General features: G+C 34.7%; 1 protein-coding gene across 11 annotated transcripts in view; it reads right to left on the minus strand.

The window, feature by feature from the left end:
• Nucleotides 1–19,102, minus strand: part of DMD (dystrophin) — a 1,047,400-nt gene that overhangs the window by 558,461 nt on the left and 469,837 nt on the right. For all 11 annotated transcript variants that reach the window (XM_050333288.1, XM_050333286.1, XM_050333290.1 and 8 more), the window contains 2 exons: nucleotides 16,956–17,150; nucleotides 10,568–10,740 (listed from right to left, as the gene is read on the minus strand). In XM_050333288.1, coding sequence (XP_050189245.1) covers nucleotides 10,568–10,740; nucleotides 16,956–17,150 — 368 coding nt within the window. The remainder of the gene's footprint in view (nucleotides 1–10,567; nucleotides 10,741–16,955; nucleotides 17,151–19,102) is intronic.

A 19,102-nucleotide genomic window follows, 5' to 3' on the forward strand; every position in this document is an offset into this window, starting at 1 on the left:
CCTTACAATAATAGTTAATGAAAACAGTAGAAGGAAGTCCTTTGCTTAACAGTAATAAATGAAAATCAAACAGTATCACTTTTAGAATTTTATTAACTAGAAGTAATGATAAAGAGTTTGCATGTTTAAAAGAAACACTGTGAGTAAAATAATGAGGGATTAGACTTAAAAGACACTTCTGAAAATCTGCATGGTTAGAAATTACACTCACACGTTTTGAGTTGTTGAGAAGCAGGTGCTTGCTTTTCTGAAACTTTTTAGATCTTTAAAGGTTCAAGAAATCTAAGCCCTTTGCTAAATAAGGTGGACAGACACTTCAGGCACACAGAACAATAGATTCTGATTATTAACATATTCCAGAGGTCTATATCAAGCAGATTCTAGACAGAGACTGCAGGAAACCTTATAGATGAATGCATGAGACTTCAGATGTCTTAAAAGAAGAATACTTATATCAGAAGGTCCTGATTTCTTTGCAGAATTTTCCACCAGATGCAGTACCTCCTACCATGTCAAATGCTTTTTCTTCATGAGTATGACATCAGAGTTCCACAGAAATAGAACTGCATAATATCTGAAAAAGATAATGAGCCTATAACAAAGGGAGAAGTACTAGCAGGGTGGCCCTGCCCTTTGCACTTATAGGCATGATTGAAGAAGAAGTCTTAGAAGAAGATGATGGGTAAGCTGAGAATTATGTCACAGAACTCAACCCATACAAGTCTCTGCCTCCAGCCAGGCTGTATCTCAGGACTCTGAGACAGCAAAGGTGGCACAGCCCAGGATGACATTTACTTTCTAGGCTGCAAGTTCACATTGTCAGCTAATATCTAATTTTTCATCTACCAATATACCAAAGTCCTCCACAGGGCTGCTCTCAAGGCATCCATCACCCATCAGGGTAGAATCAGTGAAAAAGTCAACATAATTACAGAGCTGCCATTCAGAGGGAGCTAGACAGGCTGGAGGGTTGAGGCAACAGAAGTCCCATTAAATTCATCAAGAGCAAATGTAAAGTCCAACACCTGGGAAGGAAGAACCCCTTGCAACAATGCAGTTTGGAAACTGGTTGTCTTGTAAATGGCTCTGAAAAAAGGTTCTAGAATCCTATAGGCAGCAAGTGGGACATGAGCCAGGGGGGTGCCTTGTTAGCAAAGAGGACCAAATATGTCCTGGGCTGTATTGGCAGCAGCACAGTGAGCAGACTGAGAGAAAATATTAGCCCTCCACACTCAGGTCTCATTAGGCCACATCTATAATAGTGTCCAATTTTGGGCCTGTACATACAAGACCATAATGAACTCAGCAGGGCTCACTCCAAGTCATGGGCTTCGAGAAACTTGTTCTGTGAGGAAAGGCTTAGTGAACAGGGTGAAGAGATAGCTTAGATGAACCCAAGAACAGCTCTCCAACCTATGAAGAGGTCATTGAGAAGATGCAGTCAGGCTCTTCCCAGGGGTACATGGTGTGAGGATGAAAGTCAACAGGCATAAAGAGAAATGAGAGGTTTTGACTAGATATAAGGAAAAAAAAATTCATCATGAGGACACCCAAGCATCAGAACAGATTCCCAAGAGGTTCTGCAGTCTCTAGTGTTGGAGGTCTTTAAGAATTAAGGCTACAGTCTTGAGTAACCTGGTCAACTAGTGTTGACCCTGCTTAGTTCAGGATATTAGACTGGGAGAGTTCCTGAAGTCCCTCTAAACCTGAATTATTCTATTATTCTGAATAATTAAGGAAATGAAAATCTCTAAGTCACCACAGCTAGATCTTATATAACACTTTGATCAGTAGCTTAGGATGGAGGGAAAATGAAGGAACAAGGTGTAATCACACAGAGATAAGTTGCTAAAAGGGGCTCTAGTAATTCTTTATGACTAACAGGCTAAGCAAATAAAACCTAAGGAAATGAGACTTCAATGATTATGCTGTCCATCACTCATTTCCAATAATAAATTTTCTAGCTTTTTAGACAGTTTCAGCCAAATCTGACAAGGAAGTATCAGTCTCAAAGGTAATTGTGTTGTTATAGGATTTTGAAAAATTGGTTGCTGGAGAGAAGAAAGAACATCTTATTTGTTTTAACACTGAGAAAAGCCAAGCAGAGGGTCACTGTGCTCCATTTTGTTTGACATCTGTAGTCCAGCCATCCAGCTGATACATGCACAGATGCAAAATACAGGTATGATCTGTATTCTGTGACAATTATATGTGATTTTTTTAAAAATTGTTTTCCAACCTTGGCACCCCACCTCTTTTTAATTTTCTTGCTGTCACACAACACTTGTAGACAGAAAGAATAAATCAGATCATCTGCCTAGAGCTTACAGTGTTATTTTGGTGTTGCCCTAATAGATAGAGAATTGCCTCAAGGTCTTAATGAAGTTATTACTGAACCCAATTTTCCTGAGTGATATCAGACATAATGATATGGCAGCAAAATAATTGTCACTCTTATTTTATTTTAGTGTAACTTTCAAAAGAACATTTTCAACCTCATGCTAAGAATTAATCCCTCTTTTACTGGAAAAACAGCTGGGCACTTTAAAAAATTACCAGTCAGATGAAATACCTCTAAATGAAAGCTTAATCTAAAAGAAAATGATATATTCCAGGAAGAAACAAAGAATATCACAGCAGAAAGAACTACTTGCAGTGGATCAGAGGTATGGTCTCCTGTAAAAGCCAGAATACTAATGTGGATGTCACAAACATGGATAGCTGGATAGCTGTGGAGCCAAGCAAGGACTGTTGGTAAAAACAGGCTGTGAGAAAGAACAGGATGTGGCTGAAGAAGGTGGCATACAGAGGTAGGGTAGGACTTTTTGGGGACAAACATCCTTGTTCTGGCTCCTGGAGATAAGCACAACCCAGTACAGGGCAAGTACAGAAACGAGGTCAAGAAGGGGGCATGGACTTTTGACCAAAGACCAACACAGTAGGGCGGGATCAAGACTACGAAAGTCCCCCAAAGCTCTTTGACCCATTTTCAGAAATGCCTACAAGAATGAACTGCACATGATTAGTAATTTGCACAGAAAGTGAGAAACTTCTCTCCAGGGTGGGAAAAACTTATCTATAAAAAGGTATCCCCACAAAGCCTAGGTGGTGCCCCTGGACACCCTATCAGCTGGAATAAGGCTGGTTGGTTGGTTTGTTTGTTTTTCTTTCTTTCGTTCTTTCTCTCTTTCTTTCTCTCTTTAATATTTCTCTCTGTCTCTCTCTCTTCCCTTTCACCCCACCACTTATTCTAAATCCAGTGCTTTCTTGTTATACTATAAAGGACTACTACCAATTTCTATAATGTGTATTTAATTTATTAATAAAACTTTTAAAATCTTTATGGACCATCTGACTTTTGTCATTTCTTTCTGACAATAGGTATCTATGAATTTGGGTAGCCTCTTCCCCTTAAAGGTAGGATGCCACAGTCCCCCCAAAATAAAAGTAAATAGAAATCAGGTATTTTGCTTACTTTTACAAAAAAATCTCTGGAATACTCTGTTTCAATTTGAGAAAGATTTTTTTTTTTTCTGTGTTAAATAAAACTACTTATTTGTAGTTCCCCAGATAAATAAATACAAGGCTAAATTAATCTCAAGACTCTAGATTACAAAAATTTTGGGAGCAGAGACTATTCTATCAATATGCAGTATACCCAATGCTGTAAGAACGAGCCAAAGCAAACAGTTTTTATCAAGTCAACTGCCATAATATTTTGGATCACATCAGAAATATTGACTAGCTTTTGCTGAAATCACCTCAGACACTGAGTTGCCCATAAAGAAAACAAAACTTGAAAGCTGACCAGCTCTACTGAATTGCTAAAGGTCATCAGGACAGAAGACTGAGCCTTGTAATCTCAAAACTATTTAATACCAAGGTCTATAACACAAAACTCGCTGCCTTCTACTCCAAACAAAATGTGTGTCTTTTTTGTGTCTTTGGTACATAGGGTTATATGTTATATATTTAAGAAAAGAAAAAAGTTGTATTCAAACTGCCTTGGAGAAAGAAAGAGAAAATTATACTTATTAGATGATAGCAACAACATGTACAGAACTGAGAAACACCAGTGATAAAAACTGTAAAAAACAGAAAATTGTAACTACAGGTTTTAAAAGACTAGGTTCCCTCTGCTGTCAAAAATGCTCTCCAGGGATATCTTTAAAGGTAGGTGTACACTGCACCATGGCAACTAGAGAGCAGCAATTCCTTAAAAAGCATCAAGAGAATTCTGCAAAGGAGCTCACCTTAATACGTCTAATATGTATTGGACCTAACGGCAGTTCCCACAATGTCATCCTTCATCCAGTGCACAGCTGACCCAGCTAAATAATCAAAGTATTCACCCAGCTAAAATGTTCTCCCACAGCACAGTGTAATGATTCAATACCAACAGTGAAAGCATACCTCAATTGTCAACGCTTTAGAGAAAGTAATAGAAGAGAACTTCATCAGAGATGAAGTTTCAGACCTGAGGAAATGCTGCAGCTCTCAGCCTACATCCAGATAGATGGATGTAGCCAGGCATGAATGTGCTCTGCCTGTGTTTTGAGATGGATGGCTATAAATCAGGACTATCTGTGGAGTTAGAGATGCACTGACATAGCATTTCCCTAAAGCAAGTATACTCTGCATTTCAGCTGTGTCTCACAGCTCATGACACTGACCATGATGTCACCTTATTTTTGTATGACATGAAGGCCCAACACAGTTCATATCCAGACAGCTCACATTTCCTTCTGCCTGTATTTGTCTTCATATATATTTGCATTCCCATAGTTCTACAGCCCACATACTCATGACTAAGCCATAACATTTCCCAGACATTTCAGTGAAAATCTTAGTTTGTACAGCAGAAAAAGACACCACGATAATTCCTGTGTGAATGTAGTGCATTTTTGTCACTGAGCATTTTACAGTAAAGTTATGCTAAGTTATGCTAATTATCAGGCTTGAGGGTTGGTGATTTAAAAACATAAGATTCTTTTTCAGCTGAAACACTTTCACAGCACAAACACATGCTAGATTATCTCCTCTACTTATAAAAAGACATTCTTAATTATTTATTTTCACCTAATTTTACAGTATAGACACCTTCAAATCCCATACCAAGAATACTAACTACCATATGACAGTGATTTAATAAACATGGTTCTCTTCCCAAAAACTAGTGTTATTTCTCATCCTTCCTCAACTTTGCTCTTTAAGTTTAACAAATCATTTTAAATTTCACTTGTAGCTATTCCATTTAGAATATGATCTTATATGCATTGTTACATGGAAAAAGACATTTTAATGGCTATATATAAAGTAAGAGTATTTTCCAGATTTTGCTGTAAATCAAATTTTTCTAGTTATAAACTAGGCCACAAAAATATTTCTATACATTTTGGGTTTCTTCACATTATAAATATTGACAGAAAGACCTATCTAGGTTGTCCATAATAAAAGATTTATACATTACATTATACCTCCTGGTAATACATTATTTTATACTTATTTGTAAGCAATTAAGCAACCAATGAAACTTACCAATACATTAACTCGATGGTGTGACATTATGGGGTCAAATTGAGTGGCAAATCTGTTGTAAGATTTTGATTATAAAATGACTGCTATGGAGAGCATTTCTATACAGTAAGCAGGGTATGGAAATAAATTACCAACTCATGTTGGCTGCAAGAGTCAAGCGTTATAAGCTGCCCTTTTCAAAATCCAAATGAGTAATTTGAGTCACTGTGAAAGAAAGCAAGGAAAAAACTCCTACCCTGCATGTAACTAAGGCATGGTAGCTATTTTGAGATTTACATTAGAAAGGAGTAATTTCCTTCTCTCATTGGGGATGAACTAATCTGTTCTGGTTTTCACTTTCACCTTGAATCCTGAGCCAAGGGTAATTTTAGTAACACGACTTACAACCTCAACAGAAATATATGGGTGAATTCTTTTAGGTAAGAGAGCAGCCACTATTTCTGACTTTCTCTCAAAATACCTAGGCCTTCCACTAGTTGCTTTTCTCCCTCTACTGAAACAAAGCCAGTTAATCCTAATTTTTGTCATTCGCTTTGTCAGAGTTAAGGCAAGGAGCAAAGAAATGCTGACTGGACTTAGTGAAAGAGATATATAAAAACATGTTTAGATATAAATTAAACTGCATTGTTTTGTTATATTTCCTAGGTTAAGACTAATCTCCCCGAACTTTATCTATCTAAAAGTAATGTGTCTAATCTTATCTTGTCTGGTCTTCCTGAAGAGTCAGTGGACCTACTACATAGTTCAACAGCTACTTGCCAAAGAATTGCCGGGGAGTATTTAATTGAAAAAGAACACAGACAAGTACTATAAAATAGATAACTAAAACTTGGATGGTTAAAGGTAGGTAAGATGACTCATACCTTCAATGACAGAAGATGTCTCATATTATGAAAAGATAACTATACTCTTAATACCTCACTTGGGTTGAATGCAACTGTCTTTGTATTATATCTACATACTTTCTACTAAGCAAGCAGAGCACAAAGGCTGGGTATGATTCAGACACCAGACAGGCACGTTCTCAAGGCTTACTGGTTCTGCACTGATACAGAACATAGGCAGGTTACTTACATTTGAAAAATTCATGTATTGCATTTCTTTTCCCTAAAATCTTGATCCATGAATGGGGTTAGTTCTCAACAGAATATATCAGTAAGGGATTATGAAATTTGCTACTATGTGGTGTTAGAAATATAACCACAAAATATTATTTCTCTGACAATGAATTGATTCTTTATGTCTAATAAATGCTTTCCATTAGCCTTTACCAAGCTAATTTAAGGTTATTCAGAAATAGTTGACAGTTGTACTGTTGTTCAAAAATTAAAATAATTCTTAGTATAAGCCTATTTACTAGTTCTTTATGGTTTGTTCTTATTACTATAAAAATTACTAGTTGTCTGTAAGTTTTATAAAGCCATCAATCTCTTATTATTATCATTATTATGGATTTGCAATATTTTCTGATATAAGACTGGCATATCACTTTTTTCCACTTTTCAGAATTATCAAGAAACACTTTGTAAAGATATATGATATCAACTTTTCCTCATTGTCTCACAGCGTTTAATTTTTAATGGATTTTAGATTAATTAGGTGAGCATTAATGTAGTCCATAATGCATGCCCTGGAAGGTAATTCTTAAATACGACACGAAAAAGACAAAAATCAGTTGTCCAACACTAATATGAGAGATCCACTAGAATTTTAATTCCTGATCAAGAAATAGATTCAAAAATATTCAAGGTCTGCAATACTTGTAAGTCTCTAGTATTTTGCTTTTAAATTATATTCTACTTTTTTCTAATTTTTTCTGCATAGTTCTTTTTTTTTTTTTCTTTTTACATTCTCTGTGAGTGATTTGCATATGCTATAGAAATATTTTAAAACAACATCTACTCTGAAAAACTTTGTTGTACTTTATTGATTCAACGATTTCTGGAAGTGTTAGAAAGGTTACTTTTAGGGTGCATGTGTTGTTCACAGAAGCAAGACACAGGCATAAATATCCTGGGAAGACAATATTCTGAGAAAACAAACAAAATCTTCCACAAGTGGTAGGTTGATAAGATAAAAAGTTATATAAGACAGTAAATTAAAAGACTATCTTTTACTATCTTCTTCCCCCTCCAATATTATGTGTTCTCACCTAAGATATATTGGGACCTGGTGTTACTGTCCCTTCCTAAACAGTCACGATCAATACAAAAAAACAAGTATCTGAGATTGCTGCCGAGAAGGAAGACTATTGTGAAAATCTGGTAAAAGTACAGGACAAATTATGGCATCTGAATGGTTATTCTTACTAGGACTGAAACTTTACCTCTCAAACTCAGATTGCATTACCTTAATACATCTGTTGGAAAAGATAACATAGAAATTTAGCATCATGAAAGCAAAGGTTGAAGCTATAAATTAAATCATAAATTACTCCTTAGCTCACAAAAGACAAATCATGCCATCGCTGTTCCCTGGAGTTTGCTATGCACTCAGAAAACTGAAATGAAGGAAACAAATTCCACTTGGTATAAGATGATGTCACTCCCACTTATCTGTTGGAAACACAACAGAAAAGAATCTCGCTCCTAAATAAGAACCATGCTAGATCTAAGCTTCAGTTTAAAAATTAGTAAGCTGAAGATTAGTATTTATACAAATTTGTGAAAGGGTAAATATTTGCATTCATCCTAGGTTTCTAAAATCACTGAAAGAGTACTCTAAGACGATCACAGCATTTTTGCTTATACTCTTCCAGTTAAATATTGTGTGTTATCTTACAGTAAGTACAGTATGAACTCCTATTCAAATGCAGGAAACATGCTAAAATGACAATGTGAAATAAGGTTTTCAAATACTGCAGAAAAACTGGACTCATAAAGCTATTTGAGTGCTTACCATCACAATGTCTTCCTGTCAAACTGGTGTGCGCTCTGCTATAAAACAAACTAAAAATCTATTTTGATTTCTAATTATTAGGAACTCACTACAAAGTTAATTACAAAGTATCTAGATATGAGTCAGAACTTCCAGGAAATCTATTTCACACAAAAGAATTCAACGCTTTTCTAATGGTTTGTGTGAGATTTAGAGTAAGCTCTCTTCTAGTAATTACAGAGGTAAGGAAAAGCGTTTTGTTCTTCCATCTGTCATCATGACACTTGATTTTTTATTTACTTAAATAATAATTTCCATGTTATTACAAGCCTTTGATTTCCTAAAAGCAATATTCAGAAACAAACATAGTTACAAGTATATTTGTTTCTGTAACCTTTCAAACATTGAATACTCACATTCACTTAGACACGCTCCCTTGAAAGCAAGACAGCTCCAATAATAATCCCCAAACTGTCCTAAAACATCATCATCAATAGCATATCTCATAAACACAGATTCATCCATGTCCCAAGGGTAGACTTACACTGATATTTTCACCCCTTACAGTCACAAACTGCTAGAAGTAAAATGCTAAAGGCCATATTGTCTTCCTTCACCTCCTCCCCAGAATTTGTGTACAGTCCAAACACACCTCACAAAACAGCAGAAGCTACAGGGATCATCTGGAGTTCAAGAAAAACCTTTGAAACAGTGACACAGTTAGACTGACACCACAAACAAAAGATTTTAAAGAAAAAGAAAGGTGTGTGATTCCAGACAGCAGCCAAGCTTGAATTGCTGTCCATCATAGTAACAGAGGATAACTCCCCCAGGCAAAAGCCAGCTGGACAGTAATCATACTTTACAGTTCTCTAGACCCTTTATTTGATGACCTCAAAATACTTGACAAACACTAATTCATTTCACCTCACAAGACTTTCTGCTGCTGGCTTAATACCACTACAGTCTAAATAAGGAATAACTGAGTGTCAGAGATGTAGCCCAAACCTTCAGCTAACAGTAAAGTCCTCTCCCTGCTATGTACCAGTGGCAGAAAATGCATCTGAGGAGATTCCAAAGGTTTCTCAGAGACTGGTCTGCTAAAACAGTTACAGATTGGGCAAAGCCAGTTCCTAAGAAAAGAAGATTCCACAGGTTTCTCAGAGCTTGGTCTACCAAAGAAATAGGAGTTTGGGCAAATCCAGTCTCTGGGAAAAGCATAGCAGCCAAATATCCCCAATCTTAATTATCTGTGTGAGAAGCTTTTTTTCAGTCTCTGTTTCTAACTTATCCTTTGATTTTTTTTTTTGTGACATGAAGATTACTGAATTAGATTTTTTATTATAATTCTCTCTGATTATTACTTAAGCTTTACTCTCTTCTCTTTCCAGTAATCTGAAATCAAAGCTAGTGACTGGCTGGCAGTGGAAAATAATATGTCTGTATAAATCTGCCAGGTGACAGCTGTTTAACAATATTTCTAAACAACAAAACCCCATAAAAGTTACCAAGGATTGGATTGTAGGACAAAATCAGTTCAGGTTAAACCCATGTGAAGTTTTGGTTGTTTTTTTTTTTCTTCTAGTTACGGTTTACACATTTAGAATCCTATCTCATCCTACTATACAGCACAATAATTATTTGGACATTCAGTTAATTTTTTATAGAATAATTATAATGCATATAAGAATATTGTATCAGATAAGGGATATTTCTAAACATGTAGCACAAGAAGTGATATTCTAGAAAATATCAATCTATTTGACACTTGATATCTATTGTCTTTTGAGGTAGCATATTAAATGAAACTTTTAATGTCAAGTTTTCAGCATTGTCTGAAGAGCCAATTTTGTAAAATTCCTATGAACAGACATTATTTAAATTAATGGAACTAGTCATATATGTAATAAATTTCATTATCAGATTAATGTCCTACATTCTCAGAAGAATTGTCAAAGACTTTTCTGTGGTAATTCAATAAATGCTTGAAACCATGTGTTCTTATCTAAAGCAAACTTATTTGTTAACTCTCAAATATTGTTTGCGACTTTAAAAGGTATCCCCACAAAAAGAAGATTAGAAAACAATCATCAACAGTAGGAAAAATATTCATGGATGCCATCGGAAAGAGCAATTTTTAAAAGTTACTTACGCCTGCCGCTCCCTGTACATCTTGTTAACTTTGTCCCATTGAGAATTCAGTTGAGTCAGTTTTTCTTGTATATTTGCTGCTTCCTTTGGTGTAGTACTTTGCAAAGCCGGTGTCTTCTTACTGTGAATAATTTCTACACGACCCTGCAGTCTCCCCAGGCTATCTTTAATGCTCTGTAATAAATATCAAGATTTCAAAAAATAAAACCAAGACACTGCTTTTATAAATAACAAATAATTGTTCATAAGCAAAAGAAAGCAGTGGAAAATGTTAATGATGCAATAACATCGATGATAATAACAATAACCACATGTAACAACTGATATAATTCTTTTACTATGCCTTATATTTTACCCATCTACCACTATTTTCCTACCATTGCTCTTCTTCATTGTTGGGCACTGCTGATTTTTTTTTTCATTTTTCATTCCTTTTTACCGGTTTTAATAAAACTACTTAGTCATTTTCAATTTGTTTTAATTTACTGAACACTCTATCCAAACATTTAGAATCTGCATCTAACAATACTAGTTTTGATGCAGATTTTAAAGTGTTACTCTACTAGGAACCTTCAATGTATAAAATCTAGTATACACAAAGTTGCTGCAGAGATGTGTGTAGCTATTAGGAAGAAGTTGTTAGTCTTAGAAGGCTGTTATAAACCAGACAGACTTCATGGACAGTTTGAACTAAACTGAAGCACTTCCCCGTCCACGATTAGGGAAGGATAAAGTAACATTCCATAAAGCCTCTTGTGAGTAGTAATTAGAATGTATAGGTCTTGAGAAATGTGACTTACATTTAGAAGACTAAATGAATACTTATAAATAAAAGGGGAATTATAGATGTCTTCTTTCTGGAATGATTCACAATAAGGAACATGTTTCTTCCTTGTCAGCAATCCATCATGTAGAGTGAAAGCTGGCTGGGTCTGTGTCATTACTCAACAAACCTCATTTGACTTTCCCAGCATAATGCCTCACACTCAGCATTCCTTACCCAGGTCTACCTAAAGCTTTGTTTTACACACTTGGGCCACGGATGATTCAGGTATTTAATGTTATTATTCTGAATATAAGAAATATCAGAGGATAAAAACATAAAATGACTCCAAATCTTCCAAGATTGCCTTGAATATAAAGGAGGAAGCATCTTCACAAAACCTCATCAATTACTAAAAATTTACATATTTGAAAAACAAGAGAAAATGTTAAAAGGTGCCAGGACTTACTTAAGCATTCAAGTTGAGTAGCCTTCTTAGTAGGACACTTACTGCGTTTGACATGTTTTAGAATGAAGAATATATATGTGCCTATGTATGTTCAAATTGAATGTTTTTTTAATCAAGAAGATAAGTTTTCTAAATATTTAAAATAGATTAAATACATCTATGCATTTCAGAATCGATAAGTGACATATCCCTTAATGTTTAAAGCTAGTGGTCTATGGTATACAATTTCTATATTGTATGGAGGTATATACAGTTTCTGTGTCACAATTTTGCTTTCCTTTAAAGCACAGCTGCTACGGACAAAGCAAGATAATACAGCTAATGTTCTGCAAAGAAGTATGTCCAAGAGAAAAAAAAAAGAAAAAAAAAAAGAAAAGAAAAGAGAGATTATGTATATACGTGTATGCACATACCCGTGTATCTCACACACATAGCCCATCTTTCATGTTGAAGAGAATTGCTTCAAGCAGTTGGTTATCAACAATGTCTTGGGAGATTGTGTAACATGGTTAACAGAAGTGCACAAAGCTTTAATTTTTTAGAAAAAAAGGATAACAGAAAATCATTAGCAGCTGAAGTGACAGTAGCCTTTAGGGAACGATCCATCTCATTGCTCTTAAAAGAGAAATCTGAGTGCTAGAGACTTAAACATCAGTTCATTTTCACTACCTGGAATTTATCTTAATCTGCCAGAAAAAGACAACTTTCTGTAAAATTCAGTTCCTTGGCTATTTGTGTACGAATCTGTCACCAAGCACAGCGTTACTGACAGATCTATTTGGAGAGTGCATTTGAGCACACTCAGTTCTAAGTTATGGTTAATTGGGTTTTATTGAGCTGCAGCAGAAAGCCACTCTGAATTTCATGTTATGTGATTTTTCTGGATAAGAATCGCTTAATACACACCATATACATATTCCAGTGTGCAAAGTTAAGAATACATTTTTTAGTAATTCCAAACATTTGTAGAATAATGTTTTATAATTATATGCATAGCAGATTCATTACAATATTCCATGCTTTTTTCACCGACATGAAAACCAGTAACAGCACAGTTGTTAGTGATCATGCATAACTGGAAAACTTCCACAAATTAATTACAATTTTAAAATCTGTATGAGTTACAATATCTGCTATGGGTATTAGTGGTTTAAAGAAACATTTTGAATGGGGATATTAGCTTCCAGAATCATAGATGTGTAAAGTGCACAGTAAAACCCCTATATTTTGAAATAAGACACAGTAGAAAACTGCAAAAAACCTGTTCTGTCTTCTAAATGAAGAATTACCAAATAAAGGAAAATAAAAATAAAAGTCAGAACATTAAAATACCTATATTTTTAAAACAAGGACAGAAAACAACCAATTTTTAATGAACTAAATAAAGACCATACAGGAAATATACAAAAAGATGAACTAGATAAAGAATTGTGAGAGTGACTATGTAAGAGGTTACATATATAAGAAATCTCTTTCTCAAAGAGCCAGATGGCTTTCCATATTAAAACTATTACATCATTGAAAAATATTATAGCTAAATGTATAATCATGTTCTACAATAAGATGCTCCCACCAAAATAAATAATATTAAAAAAAGTATAAAAAGAAACGCTAATATGTATGTGCATTACTGCAGGTTTGCAGCATTATTTATATAAAGCAAGTAGCTTCAGAAAATAAGTTTTGAATCCACAGTTAATAGAATTAAGTAATGAACAGGCACAAGTATGCCATGACTATGACAGTGACTCTTACCATGAAATTCTACTAAGCACTTTCTCACATACGGCTATAAATGCAAATTAGACTTCTTAAAGTCCAGGTATCCTGTTTCACTTTAGTGCACACACTTTTCCTATGTATTAGCAAACAGAAATATGTGTTGGTTTTAATTCTCTGGTTAATGAATGTATTTATTTCAGTGTATACATCTCTCATGAAACAATCTGGAGCTTGATGACGTCAAGTAGCTTGCATGAGATAATCAATACACAGGAAAACTTTCTCTTAGTGTGAGTAATATAACCAGATTAGGTTGAATGTATGCAAATTCTTACTTTCGTTTAACATTTGAAATGTCCATTGCAAGGGAGGATAATTAGCTAAATTCTGAAGACACTTTTTCCCTGTATTTGATCATGTAATGAAATCCATTGTAGTTACAATCAATTCCATATGGATAACTCAAAGATTGTGAATTCCATCAATATGAACATCATCAGTAGGAGACAAAATATCATAACGTTTGTGCTTATAACACAAGTTGTACTATCTTCAGTATATCAGTCCAAATGTATTCATGTATTATTTAAATTTATTTGATTTATTATGTATGGTTCATCATCTATGAACCATACTTTTCCATACAATCAGCTTGAGTTTCATCTTTGACAGAACTGTAATATTTAAAATGGCTTGTTAAATACTGTAAATATTGTGGTGAAGATAAACTGAAGTACTGTATGTCCTCATATGTAAACAGCTTGTAATAGGACAGTGAAAACACTGCAATGCTGGCTTTATAAGATAAAGTGATGAGACTTGGTTTCTCTGATTTTTCTACTCCCTAAAGCTTAAAATGAAGAGAACAACATTCCTAAGTTTCAGCAGATTTTCTAAATGTGCTCATAAAAGCATTGCAATTTACTAAAAGTTAGAACCTATCACATTTTTGCTGTAAGATCTCACTTTTTAGTATTTCACATGCCTTTGATATAAAAAGTCAGTGCTCAAATTATCTGACATTTAATACCAGCAATTTTTAATTTGTATTCAATATTTATCCTATTTGATAATGAGCAATCATTTTTACTTTGGAGAAAAATATTCAATTATGTTACCACTGATTCTTGTAAATAACCTTATTTTTTCCTTTAAAGGATTAATTAAAATGGATTCTTTCTGAATGGGAGTGAAAAAAAGCAAAAGCTCAGTTTTAAAACACAGAGCTATTTATGACAGTTCTGTAATTTGATTCATGCAAATCTGTCAGGAAAAAAAAAAAACAACCACAATTTAATTCCAAACCTTTCCCAACCAGCTGCTGAACAATTTATGCACTACTTTTCTATTTTTACTGCAGGATAATGACAATGATGGATGCTTTTCCTCGGAAATAAATATTCATTAAGCAGGCTCAGATCAAAACTATATCCTTCCAAAAGCCCACGAATGTGCAAGACCCATTTGCCTCTTCTAAGAGATTTATTTGGGAGGAAGATGGAACTGTGCCCACAAATGCATCTCATAACAATTTAATAGTTCAGTTAAATTAAGCCTATGGCAGTAGTAACTTGTAACCTCAGTAATCAATATTATTAAAGTTGGTGTCAACCCTAATAATACCAAATATACGTGGGTGAACAACAGATTAGTTATGCATATAAATCAGATAAAGCTAGCCCAAATGTAAAGCATTGAGAAGAACAGGAAATCAGTTGCCAGTAAACTGCTTGAGTTAGGTCGCTGTTTCTCCATCCAATCTATTAGGGAATGTAGGTTCATCAATAAGGACCAAGTAGGGGCTCATTAGCCATGATTTGCATGGTCCATGAGCTTTTTTGTGCAGAAGCTATTGTTTAAAGTGAAAAATTATAATAGAACTGGCATGCTGTGTGTTTCAATACTCAGAATTACTTTAATCTACTGGTACTAAATCAGAACTGGTAAAAAGAAATGCCCTACTGATATTTCACAGCACCCTATTATCAGTTGTATGCTTCCTTTGACCCAATACTTCACTGTTATGCTTCACTACACATACGATACTGCCCTGTTAGGAAACTGAGAACACCCTGATTTTCAACAGCTAATAAGAATATTTGTGTGCCTGCATGTGTCTCTATAGAGATGCCTGAAATGTATTAGATCTGTGAATGTATACGATTTATAAATAGATGGGATTTTACAGAAGCTAATAGCAGCACATGGATGTGGTTTTATTACATTTCCTCTGATGTGGAAAGATAAATGTGCTTCTACAGAGGAAAATCCAGAGAACATAGACAGAGCCACTGCCCTGATTCTCTCTCCAAGCTTCTTTCTTATAGCTGACTGTAGGCAAATTCCAGTCTCTTTAGGCTAATATTTACTTTTTATAAAAACTTTTCTTTCCCAAAATAATCACAAAAAAAATGGAAATGTAGTCTTCCCTTCATGCTGGATGACAATTTGGAATTGCTGTAATTATATGCAGCACTTGAGCGTGATTTTTTTACAAGGCTTTCCTCATACAAACATTATTCTGCAAGAGCTGATAACTCATTCATGTACTTAGGCTTACAACTTTAATCTTACTCTCTTCTTATGTCAATTCTGTGTTGGAAAAATTCCACCAGTTTCAAGGGATTTCACTGTTGCAAGCATTGAAGAAACCAAACAGTAGGATTTAAAGTCATACTAACAATACTGAATTAGCTTTTTCTTAACTACATTATCTACCTATTGGCCAATATTCTCTTTTTAGCTAATTAAATTATAATAACTACATAGAGTACAGACCCAATAAGACTTCAAGCTTTTTTGGTCTAACATGGAATGCAACAGCTAAATCTTACTTGGTTTTGTTCCTTGTCCACAGCCAAAATTGGGTGTGGACAGGGTTACTTAGTAATCACTTTAACTTACCAATCATAGAATCATAAAATCATTTATGTTGGCAAAGATCTAAATTGAGTCCTAGCATTAACCCTGCACTGCCAAATCCATCACTGAGCCATGTCTCTAACAGCCACATCTACACATTTTCTAAATACCCCTAAAGATGGTGATTCAGACACTTCCCTGGGCAGCCTGTTCTAAGGTCTAATAACTATTTCGGTGAAGAAATTTTTTCTATTTATACAAACAGATCTTTGACTAAAAATTCTGTCTTTAAATATACAACTGTCCCTCTTCATTCTCTCTCTCCCATTCAAGGACGTACTTTGCAGATACCCTAATGCTTTTGTCCTCCCAACAGAGGTGAAACAGATAAAAATAAATAAACACTTCAGTGTTCTCGTATTTTGCAACAATGGGCCCTCATATATAAAAATCCATATATGCACACATCACAGAGAGAGGCTTAGCACTTGCAAAACAGATGTCTCACAATGAGTGCAGGCTGCCCAAAAATGATGGAATTCAATCACTGTTAAGGAAATCTTTCTATCTTACCTTGAGACACTCTTCTTGTTTGAAGAGATCCTCACAATCCTTAGCCTGCAGAACAGGAGAATTAAGGCGCTCTTCTACTTCAGACAAGGCTTGCAGAAGGTGATGGATCTCTGCCAGGTACGTAGAAGGCACATGAGTGGTTTCCACAGTCATAGTTTCAGTCATCACAAAAGTTGTATCTTCACGAACTGTTTGCTAGTATAGATATACAACAGAATGCTTCCTTTAGTTTCTTAACACTAGACATACTTAAAACTTAATGCAATTTCCAGTTCATAACCCAGAAACAATCAAAAGTAACTTCCAACAACAAATGCAGGGAACATTTGAGGTTTCTGATACAGATCACTCACTCCACTTGTCTGTTTGAAATGGGAGGTATTGAAATTAATCCATGCAAAAGTGCACAAACTTTTCTTCTACTCTCCAAAGAAATGACGATAGGAAATACAATAGTATCCTGAGATTATGCTGTTACTGAGATTTTAGTGCTAGCCCTTTCATTTTAAATCATCACGCCTTTTTAAAAACTGTCCTCCATTATAGAAATTCCATGCATGCCACATCTAGAATACTAAATCATTTCAAGGTGTCCATTAAGTAATGATTTGTGTAATAGACACAATTCCTTAGATTGCAACACAAAACAACTATGTCAACTCTGCACTTTCAACATTATACTAAAACCTTTCTCTTTAAAGTAACAAGTATAATTTGGAATTCTATAATTTGAAAGGTATTTAATACATTAATATTTCTTAAAACAAACAAACAAACAAACAAACACAAAAACCCCACCCCAAAACAAACAACCAAAATCAAAACCAGCAAGATACCTCTTCAGGAAGCTATGAATTTTTTGTTTTGTTTTTAATCTGGAAAAATATGAAATAGACACCCTATTCTAAAAGCACATGCACACACCAAATGTAAAGACATCCCAGAATGTTTTGGTTCTGAGAAAACTTTGTTGCCCATGGCATTTGGAAACATATTGACATATAAGGTGACAAAAAAATTGGCTGCTTATATAAATTCTCTATATTTATGATTTGATAGATCACTGATAAAAAAGTAATACTAAAAGTGTGCTTTGGAGCAGGAAGATCTGTGAAAGCTTCTTTTAGCTAAACTCCAAACACTAGATCACCTGCATGTCCATTAGAAAAGGGAAAATTTAAGATATCAATTATTTGTGGTTTCGTGAGCATAAGGTAGTTTTGTCACATCACAGAGGATTCCTAGTGTGGGACCAAGATCCTTTTAGTTTGACATCTGTCATCTCAAAAATGTAAATTTTACTTATTGAGGACCTCAAAGAACTTTTAAAAGTAATTGTTCGTAGACTTCCAAAAATTGTATTATTTAGGTGCTTCAGTCCTTACTGATAATTATGGATTTTGGAGTCACGGATGTGAAAGATAATGGATCAATGGTCCTGAAGAAAACAATATCCTTAGCTGGCTACACAGTATGCAAAAGAAAACAAACACAAGTGCACACTACCTCAGTAAAGTGTCTCATTTTAATTCATGACATATTTCTCTCTTCAGTTACCGAGCTGAGTCACCTGGTTCTTAAATTTTTGAGTCTTAAAATATGCATATACACACTCTAGAAGATGTATGCATATCACATATAAAGCCCATAAAGTTATCTCTAGACTTGTGTTATTCTCCTGCATTTCTTATGCAAATTTAATTGCTTTGCTTACACTTTTCCCACTAAATGACTTTTCTCAGTACATCTGCTAACACTGAAACCTCTCTAATTAACATACCACTGCTATAATTTTTATTATTTAAAATAAATTGCTTTAAAAAATTGTGTTTGCCCCCCATATGTTTCATGAATCACATGCTTTGCAAGAATAACAGTTTATTCCAGTAAACCTAAAGAAAAAGCTGTCCCAGTTGATTAGAAAATGGGAGAATCTTGACAGGCCACTGAGGCCCTTATGTAGCAATATATTTTAATTCCTCAAGACTACACTGTGACACTCCTAAATGTAGCAAAGACCTTCAGACCCACATAAGGAACATTTTAACTATAATTTTATTTTTATTTTCGACTGAGAAGACAGACTATTTCTATTCACAGTAATGCAAAGAGCATGCTAGGTGTGCAAGGTTATTCACTCAAAAAGA

The sequence above is a fragment of the Myiozetetes cayanensis genome, unplaced genomic scaffold (genome assembly GCF_022539395.1).
Source record: "Myiozetetes cayanensis isolate MyiCay16 unplaced genomic scaffold, myiCay2020 scf5-8, whole genome shotgun sequence".
NCBI lineage: Eukaryota > Metazoa > Chordata > Aves > Passeriformes > Tyrannidae > Myiozetetes > Myiozetetes cayanensis.